At 38.0% G+C, this 12265-nt stretch overlaps 1 protein-coding gene across 1 annotated transcript in view; it reads right to left on the reverse strand.

The window, feature by feature from the left end:
- Positions 1–1418: 1418 nt before the first annotated feature.
- Positions 1419–12265, reverse strand: part of Col4a3 (collagen type IV alpha 3 chain) — a 129546-nt gene continuing 118699 nt past the window's right edge. The window contains exons 44-52 of the mRNA XM_076866422.2: positions 8919–8991; positions 7958–8029; positions 7742–7867; positions 6833–6931; positions 4457–4669; positions 3657–3834; positions 3427–3541; positions 2213–2385; positions 1419–1503 (exon numbers count right to left, since the gene is read on the reverse strand). Of these exons, the coding sequence (XP_076722537.2) occupies positions 1419–1503; positions 2213–2385; positions 3427–3541; positions 3657–3834; positions 4457–4669; positions 6833–6931; positions 7742–7867; positions 7958–8029; positions 8919–8991 (1134 nt within the window). The remainder of the gene's footprint in view (positions 1504–2212; positions 2386–3426; positions 3542–3656; positions 3835–4456; positions 4670–6832; positions 6932–7741; positions 7868–7957; positions 8030–8918; positions 8992–12265) is intronic.

Genomic DNA, 12265 nt, shown 5'->3' on the forward strand with positions numbered 1-12265 from the left:
AGAAGAATAAAAGGTGGGAGAACAACTCATGTATATGAGATTTTTGTTTGTTTGGTTGGTTTAGTGCTGGGTTTGAATGCTGAGCATACACTTGACCTCTGAGCTACATCCCCAGTCCCTGTATAATATTCTTAAGAGAAGCAATAATTTACCTTTTTCTGAGATATAGATCAGAAACAGTCCCTCCCCCCTTTTTTCTCTCCCTCTTTTCCTCTTCTCTTTCTCTAATTTAGTTTAGTGCCTGGAACATAGCTTGGTGCTGATTACAATGCCTTTTAGTTGAACTGAGGAAGCCTGGGAATGTATCAACACACCAAAACAAGTCTTAAGACATACAGCTACCAAATTATACAATTTATACATTAAGGTTTTTACACAATGGTCGCTCTCAATATGGTTTGTAAGATTATATAACATAAAAAAACATTTTTTGTTGTTTATAAAGAAAGGATTAGAAAAGTAAAGGAATAAATCTGAAAAAAAAATAATGGAATATTTAGAGCACAAATATTGAGCATGATAAACCAACAAATGCCATTACCTTTCATGAATTATTGAACTATCAAACCCAATTATATATGTGCCAGCATTTATAGGGATGGGGATAAAGTGCACATCTAATAAGTAGTATCCTCGTTATTTTTGTGGGTACACTAAACAAGAGAAGATAAAGGTTGACACATTTGAGGGTATATGTAGCTATGTCCTATTAAAGTTAATTCACTTAGTGTGAACATCTTATCTACTTTAAATACAGGCAGCCTATATTGACAGATGAATTCAATGAATAAACAAATCTTCAAAGAAATATAAAATAAGACCAAGGATGTTATGATTCCATTCAGGGAAATCCTCTTTGGCCTTAGTTTGGGGTATGTTTGAAAGGTCCTGGAAAAGTCATGAACTTCATCAGTTTAAGCCTGTGTTCCCTCAGGCCATAGGCTGTTCCACAGGTTTGAAAGTCCAGTTCTGTTCATGATGCTCCATTGTTCCACGTGACCCTCTCTCCTTCTCCTCTTGTTTCAGGAAGGAGGTAGCAGGGCAATCTAAGACTGCATTAGCCTCCCTCAGCCTCAAAGACTGGAAGAGGAGAAAACAAATATCTCTTATCTTGAGCATTCCAGCTCTATACACCCACCACTGAGATAGCCGTCTGGGTACAAATGGAATGCCATTTCATTGATATTTTGTGACAGGTTGTTGCCTTACCAGAGGAAACTTTGAAACAATACAATTTTAGAGACCAGGATCACAGAACTAACTTTGTTGTGTGGAGAAACAAATCGAAACTGTACTACTTAGCCTTCATAAACTGATATTGTTTGGTGAGAGAAAAATCCTAAATAAATTTCTGTTCCAAGTCATTACTTTGTTATGTGGGAGAAAAAAAACCCAGCAGTTCCATTTCTTTTACTTCTTCAGTGTCCTTTCTTCATGCACACCTGACAGCGACTTATTATTTTTTCTAACTCCCCAGCTTTCACAGTTGATGGAATAGGTTTTCTGAAATAAAAACAAAGCAGTGGCAACAAAAAAACTTCATTAAATTATAGTAAAAAAGGGAATGTTTGCTGGATATGAATTTTATTAATATACCTATTCTAAATTTATTACAAGAACATTTTTTATAGAAGAGGTAAATTTCTGGAAAGATATACATAGACACACACACACATTCACACACACATACATATATATCAGCATTTTATAATTTAAGTTGTATTTCTGCAGTACTCAGGAAATATTGGCCTTGATGCAAATTTACAAGATCATCTTTTTTTTTCCTGATAAAAACTGTTAAATAATCTGTATTATTTAACAATAATCTGTATTGTTAAATACAGATTAATAATAAATAATAAATCTGTATTATTCAAAAGTCTTAATAATAATAAATAATCTGTATTATTCACAAGTCTTCTAATACAGTACAGCAGATAATTTAGTGACTTTAATTTGTTAATTTATTATATATTCATATATAAATATTATGTTGAGAGTAAAAATCCCATATTTGACTGTAGTTCAAAACTGTATTGACTTGTTAACTTCAAAACACTTATAAACTAGGAGTGCCAAGATAAACAGGTTTTATATTGGCATGGAGTGGGGAATTAAATGTGAGAACATCGATACATAGGTAAAGAAAAGCTAATGGGACAACTTTGGAGTTCTGCAGTTGAGTTGATGAAGCTTAATGTTGAATAGTTACCTGAACATTCTTTCTGGGTTTAATGAAGCCAACCAGAAACTGTAGGAATTTGAATAGTAGTTGCACGTTCCTCTTCCATGACATTCTATAAATGGACTGGCTCGGAATTCCTCCAAGCAGGAGCCAGGGGATGCCAGCGCTTGCCCAGCGCCCTCAGAACCTGCGCTTGTGAACTATCACAATAAAATCTGAATAAAATCTCTGTCCATTGATGTTCAAATGTTCAGCTCTCTACTTTTTTGAAGGGTGGGGATTAATATAAACTGCAGGGAAATGAACCATAGAAAGTGGATTAAACCTCTTGTACTTCTTTATCCAGATTTGCTAGTATTCTAGCCATCTTTCAGGTTGTGATATAGTCATCAGAAAGAAGGAAAAGCTGTTTCTTCTTCCTGGAACACTCCTTCCCTATGTCTGATGGCCTTTTTTTTTTTTTTTTGTTCTTCCAGCATCTGCATACAGGTGACCTCAGGAAGGCTATCCTTGACCTCATCTCTGTCTGACCTCTGACATTACCTTGCCGGATTTCCTCCATAGCACCTGTCGTCAACTGGACTTCTGCTGCCATTATTGGGATTTTGTCTGTTTGCCTATTGCCTGTCTTTATCACCGAGATATAAGCTTTGTGAGAGCAGAAACTTGGCTCCTGATATTTCTAGCGCCTAGAATAGTCATGGCACATGGTAGTGTTCAATAAAATTTTTTTTAAATTAATGAGTGAATGAATAGATAACTGTGAGGAAAGATGGTGGAGAACATGTCATGAACAATTACAGATTATTAATGGGCAAAGCGATCATAGTCATGGGACCCTGAGGAAATTACTTCATTCTTATTTGTGAACTGTAGATGATACAAACTACCTTTCAGGGTTATCATTAGGATTATAGAGGATATTTATAGGAACTGTCACACATATACACAAATAGACAAAAAGATAGTCCATTTACAATACATGGTAGTTGCTATTAATCTAAATATTGTGTCTTGAGAAGTCTATTTTTTTTAACACTTCACTACTCAGCACAGGTAACACTGTTTTGTTTTTAAAGAGTATATTTGCAAACTGTCAAATATCTGTGGCATCTTGCACACAGTTTCAGGCAGTGTCCATTGTGGGGACTGTACGTATTTCACCCACATATTTCACCCAGTACAATGTAACATTCTGCAGGGAATCTTTACTATAGTTTTGCTGTTCCTTTTCTCCTTACCATGATAAAAGAGAATCCTTTCCAGAGGGAAACCCAGCCATGGGGACATGGGGGTATGGTGGTGGTTTGGCTGTGAACAGCTATGGTCATCGCAGGACCTTCACAGACGGTGCATCTGTAACACGAAATCAACATTGTGCTGGCATTGCCACTTTCTGCAATGTTTCATTCCATTACAAGCAATGCAATTCATTTGATCCCATTGCCAAATTAAGGGACTGGATTTTTACCTGCTAATAAAAGTCTCCAGGGCTCTGCCAGTAATTGGAGCCATGTCCATTGGCATCAGAGCTGGTGTCGACAGCCAGTATGAATAATCATTCCGAGATGCAAAATTACATATTTCGTCGACATTACAGAATAAGAATGGCATGGTGGTAAATCGCTGCAGGCAGCTCCCCAGAGTCCCTAATACAATATAGAACTGAGTATCAGTTAAGATTATTCTATTAAATTAAGATTATTCTATTAAAACAGAGAGGCAGCCTGATCAAAGACAACACAATCTAGTTATTTGTAAAATGTCATATTGATAAGTTTTAGTCATGATGGAAATAAAAACCCAGCAGGCAAACAATCCTTCTATTCCCATCCTTAATACTTCCTATGGTCCCTTCTAATCAGTCTAGAACTTGTGGGCTGGTGTAGTTTGGTTAAAATAATGTCTTTGCTTCAAATAGTTTTAGTTACTCAGAACAACTAATAGTTACATAAAATTTTCTTAGAAAAGATCATTTGGGGATTAAAAAGAAGACAGATATAACCAATTAGAACAAATTTTTAAAAAATAATAAGAAGAAGACAGGTGTTTTAAGTAAAAATGATTTTCATTGAACCTGACAAGCTTGACTCCTTCTAGCATTTTACATACCAGAATGCAACTTAGACTTCAGGCCAGTTGCTCTCTTTAAAATGTACTGGAAGACACTTGAGGTTGTTTTTACTTATCTTCAGAGGAAGCACCCCAAACTAAAAAGTTTGCAATCTGCATATGGAGCAAAACAACTGGAAACTCTGACCAGAACATTACCAAGGTCTTGTCCATGGGCTTGCTCATTTCCTTGTACAAAGAGAAGAGAAAACCCACTGTAGAGTGGCTCTGTCCCTTCTGGACATGCAGGGATCACTGTTGCTTGACTGTGACGGGTGAAGACAAAGCCTCTTCTTCTTGTCTCCGTTGCCGGCAAGCCAATGTCTCCAGGTTTTCCCTTCAAACCCGGTAACCCATCTGATCCAGGCAGTCCTTTAAAAATCACATTATAAATGTTGCAACACAGAGAGAATCTCAGACTTGTTTTCCGAAGTATTAATTTAAATGCTTTTGTGTCTCTGATAAGCTTCAAATATAGAAAGGAATCCTAGTTATAAAATGACCAAGCAATATCATTAAATGTTAACCAGTTAGTCACAAAGTCCTCTTATTATTGATATTTGTGTGTGTTATCATGAGTGTTTTGAGATCAGGTCTTCTTTATCTCTGAATTCCTTTGTGATGCCTAGCACACAATGGCCTGTATGTGGAAGGTGTATGCACATCTTTTATGAACAAATATGTATGGGTCCTCCTACAATGTGAGGGAAAAGAAAGAAAATATCTACAATTAGAAAGTGTGTTCAAGTAGATACTAAGAAATTGCTTAATGCTGTGGATAAATTCAATAAACAGTTATAGAAAATACTGAAATTTATTTTTAAAGGTGCAAACTTCAATAAACTTTCTGATCCATTAGTAAGGCAAAAAATTCTCATGTGTTACTTTAAAAATCCACAATTGCCACAGTTTTAATATAGGAGAGGCACACATTCTTTACTATCCCTAACCCCTACTCTCATTCACAAGGGGCTATAATTAGTCCCAAGCAAAAACACCTTCCAATATCTGCATGGGAGTTGTAATGTGATTAGCTGAAGCAGGGCAGGAGATTAGCTTCTCTGCCAGTGCATGGTATCTAAGGCTATTCTGCACCTCCAAGTAAGAGGCCAAGTCTATCAGTTTATCAGTGTTATGAGGCATCCATAGCATTGGACTATGTCTTCTTATAATAATTCTCACCATAATTTGTATTGTAGTACCGTTGTTCTTGCTGTTGCCCAATTCAGAAACCCTGCCTTTATCATTATAGTTTATAAATTAATAGAATTATTAATTAGGGCTTTGTTTTTTACCTCTTTGAAAACACACTTTGAGGAAAATGTAAAAATTAACAATACTGAGCACTTGTGAGAATACTAAATCAAAGGTAACTATGTAGTTATTTTTAATAGCATAATATTTGAATTTTTAGGATTTAAGTTTCTAGTCTTTATTATATCTGGGCATATGTACATATAAATAAACTGGGAAATCACATGTAGAAGTTTTTCTTACTTTAACAAAGTCAGCAATCCTAAAAATATAAGATTGGGACATGTTGGTATTTTCCAAAGGGATAACTTTGAAACTTTTACAGAAGGTAGATTTAGATCCAGGTTATCAATTGACATATATAGCTTCTATTCAGACATATTTAAGAGGCCCCTTTTCAGGACACACAAAAGAATTGTTGAGTGATGACATGGTTTTTGTTAATGAAGGGATATTCAAAGGTGACATGATTGGACTGTAAGCTCTATAACCTAAGTAGTCCATCCTAGCTTGAATGGACTTGACTGGGCGATAACTGTGGGCAGGTGGGGTATGGAAGGAGGAGGTGGGTCACTGGGGATCTGTCCTGAAAGGATGCATTTTCACTGTGGCTCTCTTCCTGAACTCTAACACTCTATCTTCTTCCCAGCTGGCATGAGCTGAGCAGCTTCCTCTGTTGCCACTCTTCTACCATGATGTTCTGCCTCATCTTGGGCCCAAAGCAATGGAGTTGACTGACTATGGTCTGAATCTCTGCAACTGTGAGCACAAAATAAACTTCCTCCTCCAAGTTGGTCACAATGCCTAAGGTTGATTAATGTAAGTGATATTCACAATGGTGTAGTTAAAAGATGACATTCCTAAATAAGAAAACTAAATTGCTCTACTATTCATCTCAAGATAATATTTTCCTAACTTTATATTCATATAACACTCCTATAAGTAGTTATTAACTACCAAATCTTATAAGTAATTTAAAATTATTGGCCTTTCTAAAAATGGAACATCCACTAGAGCTTCATTAATTCTCTCTTCCCTGAGTCTAAGTTGTACATCAGGCTGAAAGTTTAAAGTATATATGCCCAAAGTAAGAAAACTAGTGTGTTCCAGTAATTCTTAATTTCCCATCTTCTTCCACACAAGCTGTTGATCTTTGGTCTAATCTGAACAAAACAAACTGAAAGACCTAGATTACCCTTCTACTCACACATTCAGACAAGACCCCTTTTTATATTGAAACAGCACACTATCAACAAAGGAATCAACTGGGTATTTGTTTACCTTGCTCTCCTTTGTGGCCTTTGTGGCCTTTTTCTCCAGCTGGTCCAGGAATTCCTGGTTTTCCATCCTTTCCAGGTTTGCCTCTTGGTCCACAGGGTCCTAGGCAAAAAACAACAGTACCTTCATTTCATAATGTCAGGATAAAAGGTCAGGTGGCCAACCATCCCCGTTAACCTGGGATTTCCTCAGTTTCAGCAGTGAATGTCCAGCATTCCAGGATGACCCTCCATCCTGGGCAAAGTGGGATGGTTGCTCATCCAACTTGTTACCTCTGCCTCCCTCACAAAAGACCCTAAAATGAATTATTAGTATATCAAATATAGAAGTTTAAAATTGTGCTGCCATTTTGATTTATTCTATTCCAGAATTGACTATGCCCATGTATTGATCAAACTAATAGGAAATATCTCTCATCTCCCATGTGATTCACAAACATTTACAGCATGATAGTTCCTTTTGGAAGTCTATTATAATATGCTAAGTATATGTAAAGGGATTAGTTCAATTTCCAAACACAAATATTTTTAAAAGATTTTAAAGTCATTTTTCCTAACACTTTGCTGTACAAAGTGTTAGAAAAGTTTAAATCCATATTTAGGTATATTTAGGCAGTCATTTCAAAATAGAGCTCCAAGGTTGACAGCTGTCAGAGGAGATAGACATAATGCCTCCTTTATCTTAACAAAGAGGGCCCAAGTTTATACTATATCCATCAGTTTTCAATAGATTCTAAGGATTTTTATTTGCTGGTCAAGGGTAATTGAACTCAGTCCTAAAACTGATTACAAAAAAGCCCACTACAATGTTTAAAGTTTTCTGTGAAGTTGTATCATTTGCCTCCAAAGTGCTTTACAAGTATCATGTTCAATCAGTTCCTAGAGATCCTAGTCACTGCTACCAGGTCCACACCTGGGTTTCCTGGTGATCCCACTGGCCCAGGTTCTCCTTGCATCCCTGGTGGTCCAGGTGGGCCAGGTGGCCCTGGGCTTCCTGGAAGGGAGATGATCTTAAGTGTGCCAGGATCTCCATGGACACCTATTGATATAAAAGCAATAAGAAGAGGGCTTTGTGGATGAGTCACCTTTTTTTCATGGAGAGCAGTAAATTGAATGGAGATATATTTACCGGGTGGTCCTTTTGGCCCAATTTGCCCTGGAGGTCCAGTTGATCCCCGAAATCCTGGATCACCCTTTTCTCCTTAAAAAAAAAAAAAAAAAAAAAAAAAAAAAAGAAGAAGAAGAAGAAAAAAAAGAATGATGCCATACAGGACAACTGATTTCCTGGTTCTAAGGATAAATTCTGGAAGTTATAATTAGAGTTTTATGGCACAATATGGTGATGGCCACAACTTAAATATGTTCCTTAAATATGTTCACATGGGTTTGGCATTCCATTTGTACATAATCAGTCATGTTCCTCATTCTATAAAATATATGCCCCAAAGTCGTCATTTAGAACTTGTATTTTAGTTGGGTGCTGTGTTGCACACCTATAATTTCAGATATTTGGGAGGGTGAGGATGTAGCTCAGGGGTAAAAGCACTTGCCTACCATGCATGAGGTCCTTGGCTCTGTCCCCAGTACTAGTACTCCATTTAAACACACACACATACACACACACACACACACACACACACACACACACATAACCCAGAAGAACAAGTGTATAAATCTGCATATAAAAATTTTCTTATTTTTCCCTCACTAACAGTGTGGTTTCAAGTCTTTGAGATTTTTCAACTTTTTGAAATTATGAAAATAATAAGCACATATGGTAAACAGCTAGAAAACAGTACTATTAATATTGATGAAGCTCCCCTTTGCTCATCCAGACACATATCAATACCCTAAAAGGTAACTTTAAACTATTTATGTTTTAAGCTTTTCTATCATTTCCATCCTTAAATTATAGTTCTAATTTTTAAGTCCCTTGGGCTTGGGTGCCAGTGGAGTCTTTATGCATGCTAGGGTCCTAATTGTACTGATGCTCACTGTCTGTGGTGTTCACAGGAGTGCAACAAACATTTGTGTGCTCTAAATGTGAAAAATTGTAATTGTATATAAAGAGCAGCGCACAAAAACAGTACCTTTTATGCCTGGAAATCCATGGAACCCAGGATCACCTCTGAGCCCTGGAAGACCTGGGGTACCTGGTGCTCCCTATATTTCAAAAAGAAGGGAGCAAGACCTAAATAGAGCATGCTACAGGGACACTGCTACATCGATGTTCATAGCAGCACAGTTCACAATAGCAAGACTGTGGAACCAACCTAGATGCCCTTCAATAGACGAATGGATAAAAAAAATGTGGCATTTATACACAATGGAATATTACTCTGCATTAAGAAATGACAAAATCATAGAATTTGGAGGGAAATGGATGGCATTAGAGCAGATTATGCTGAGTGAAGCCAGCCAATCCCTAAAAAACAAATGCCAAATGTCTTCTTTGATATAAGGAGAGTAACTAAGAACAGAGTAGGGACGAAGAGCATGAGAAGAAGATTAACATTAAACAGGGACGAGAGGTGGGAGGGAAAGGGAGGGAGAAGGGAAATTGCATGGAAATGGAAGGAGACCCTCAGGGTTATACAAAATTACATACAAGAGGTAACGAGGGGAAAGGGAAAAATAATACAAGGGGGAGATATGAACTGCAGTAGAGTGGGTAGAGAGAGAAGAGGGGAGGGGAGGGGAGGGGAGGGGGGTAGTAACGGATAGGAAAGGCAGCAGAATACAACAGACCCTAGTATGGCAATATATAAATCAATGGAAGTGTAACTGATGTGATTCTGCAATTTGTAAACGGAGTAAAAATGGGAGTTCATAACCCACTTGAATCAAAGTGTGAAATATGATATATCAAGAACTATGTAATGTTTTGAACAACCAACAATAAAAAAAAAATATTAAAAAAAAAAAAAAAAAAAAAAAAAAGAAGGGAGCAAAACCACAGATAAATTTTAAGAATTATGATACTTATGACTTTTTTTAAGCAAAAAGAATGTAACATTATGTTTGATGAGAATGAGTTAAAGTTGACAGACATATTTTACCATCCAGTCCAGTGTTTTACCTATCTATAACTCTGTCACCCTTAGGACTGTTATTTTTTAAAAAAGAAATAAAAATTTCCTTTAAGTCCACGATCAAACATACTTTCTAATGTTATTGTATGTTTTTTAGTATTGAATACAATTAGATATTTTATATCCTGATTGAGTTTGCTCAGGATGGGGGGATCTTTTAGGAAGAATAAGCACTAGACCACCAGAATGAGAATCAATATCTGCATTTGTAATGGTTGTAAAGATGATGGTGCTGTTGTTGGGCATCATTCTACTAGGTCATGGAGGTAGAAATTCCTCCAAAGGGAAGTGTCCAAAGATGGCAGTGGAACGGGAGAAAGCTCTTGACAGATACATTTGGCTGGGACACATGACCTAAGAGGGCAGCTCCCACCATATGAAGCTCCCACTGTTGCTCCTGAGGCCATGAGATGCTCAAGTGAGGCCACACAAGGGGAGATGAGCAGGGCTTCTGAGCTATATGTCAAAGTGTATATTAAATCTATTCTCAAATTGTCCACAGGAATTGGACAGAATGCTATTGTTGAGAATAATGAGCTGAAAGTCATGAAATATGTAAAAAATAACAAAACTTGCCTTTGAGCCAACTGTTGGTGGAGGAACAAGAGCAAAGAAAGGACAGTCCTATTGCTAAGAAGCCAAAGGGCCAAGAAGTGGTCCTATTGCTTGGATGAGGTAGTGCAAGGCTACAAGAGAAGGGAGAGGAAAGACAGCCATCTGTTCAAGGACTTTCTATCTTCAGATATCTGCTTATTATCTTGAGCCAGGGGAACTAAGGAGGGCCTGGTGCCAGGACAAGCCCTGGGGTAGGAGGGAACTGCTCTGTGCAAAGAGAGAACTGTTAGGAGTCAGTCAAGACACCCGTCAAGAAGAATTATCTTTCAATTGCAAATGTAGAAGCTTTTGGCCATGAAGCCACTAGGGGATTGAAATGTGAGAACACTTTATAAACCAGTCTTTCTACCTCCCAGTGTCCCTGGAAGAACTTAGATGCCATCATAGGATCAGTGCTGACAATTTTCAAAGCATTAAGGAGAACATGAGAAGCACCTACAGACTGGAAAGAGATAGATATCTCATTTTTTCAAAATTAAAAGGTAGATTCTAGAACCTAAATACCAAGAGAACCGAAGAGAGTTTAACTTGATTCCTGACAATGGTCTTGCCAAAGTATCTCTAAATTTGCCTCTGATGAGGATAGAGGAAGAGGCAATTGGAGTTAAAGCACAGAGGATCTGTTTTTTCCTATAAACTGTCAAAGCACTGGTATCTGTGTCATGTCTGTGTGTGGAAATGCTGCACAGGGAAACCAGGATGGATTTAAGGTTTGGTGAATGGCCAGATCAGAAGGCAGTTAACTAAGGGATTAATTCTAACTTGTAGAGAGGACTCCAGGCACACAGAGCTGCTCCGTCAATGCTTTTAGAATAAACAAATGATGTCTTGCTTCTTAGTCTAGAAAACTGGACCCCTGTGACTGACCTCTGCTTAGCCCTGCATCTCCTCCTGATGTGTGTCACCCCTACCATAGCCTCCAGTGACAGAGTTGTGTGCCCTGTGGCTCACACACACTCATCATCTCTGCTCTGAAAGCTCCTCCTCCAGGCTCCCACCTTTACTTGTTTTTCTGGATGACTGCTATGCATATTTTCAGACTCAGGCTGGGAGTAACGCTTCCCAAGCACCTTCCCTTCACAGGAGGGACAAAACACTCTCCCATGCTCCCTCAGCCCTCCCTCATTCCTCTCAGCAAACTGTTTGTGTCTGTCTTCTTCACCTTATTGCAGGCTCCTCCGGGGCAGAGAACTGTGTGCATTTATTGTTCGATCAGCACCAGAGTAGATGCTCTATAATGATTGTCAAGCTACACTTCCTGTCCTACATATTTCCAAGAGACAAAAATACACAAAGGAATCAGCATATTGAATAAGAGAACACTGGGGGAAGAGGAGAGGGCATTGAGGGAGATGCCGAGTTGAAAGATTTGGGCTGGGAGCATGGGTGGGCCTAAATGAATAGGATGGCATCCCCAAAAGGTAAATGTAAAAGTCCTGCACATAAGTCACAAATATCAACAACACAAAGCGAGACATGGAGCAAATGTAGTAGCAGTTCATGAGGAAAAGGCACATAAGCTCAACTGACCATAAGTTCAATGCGTGACAACATGGTAATGGGCAGCCAAAAGGCCCATGCAAGACTTTGGGTTGGATTCCCAAGATAGTGGTGTTCAGGATGGTGAGATGCTTCCCTATTTTAGCCACCCATGGAGGTATTCCTTCTAGAGGGCTTTCTTCCCAGGGACCACATTTTAAAGGGAGATATTGACAAACTAGGGTGTACTC

This window comes from Callospermophilus lateralis, chromosome 9 (genome assembly GCF_048772815.1).
Source record: "Callospermophilus lateralis isolate mCalLat2 chromosome 9, mCalLat2.hap1, whole genome shotgun sequence".
NCBI lineage: Eukaryota > Metazoa > Chordata > Mammalia > Rodentia > Sciuridae > Callospermophilus > Callospermophilus lateralis.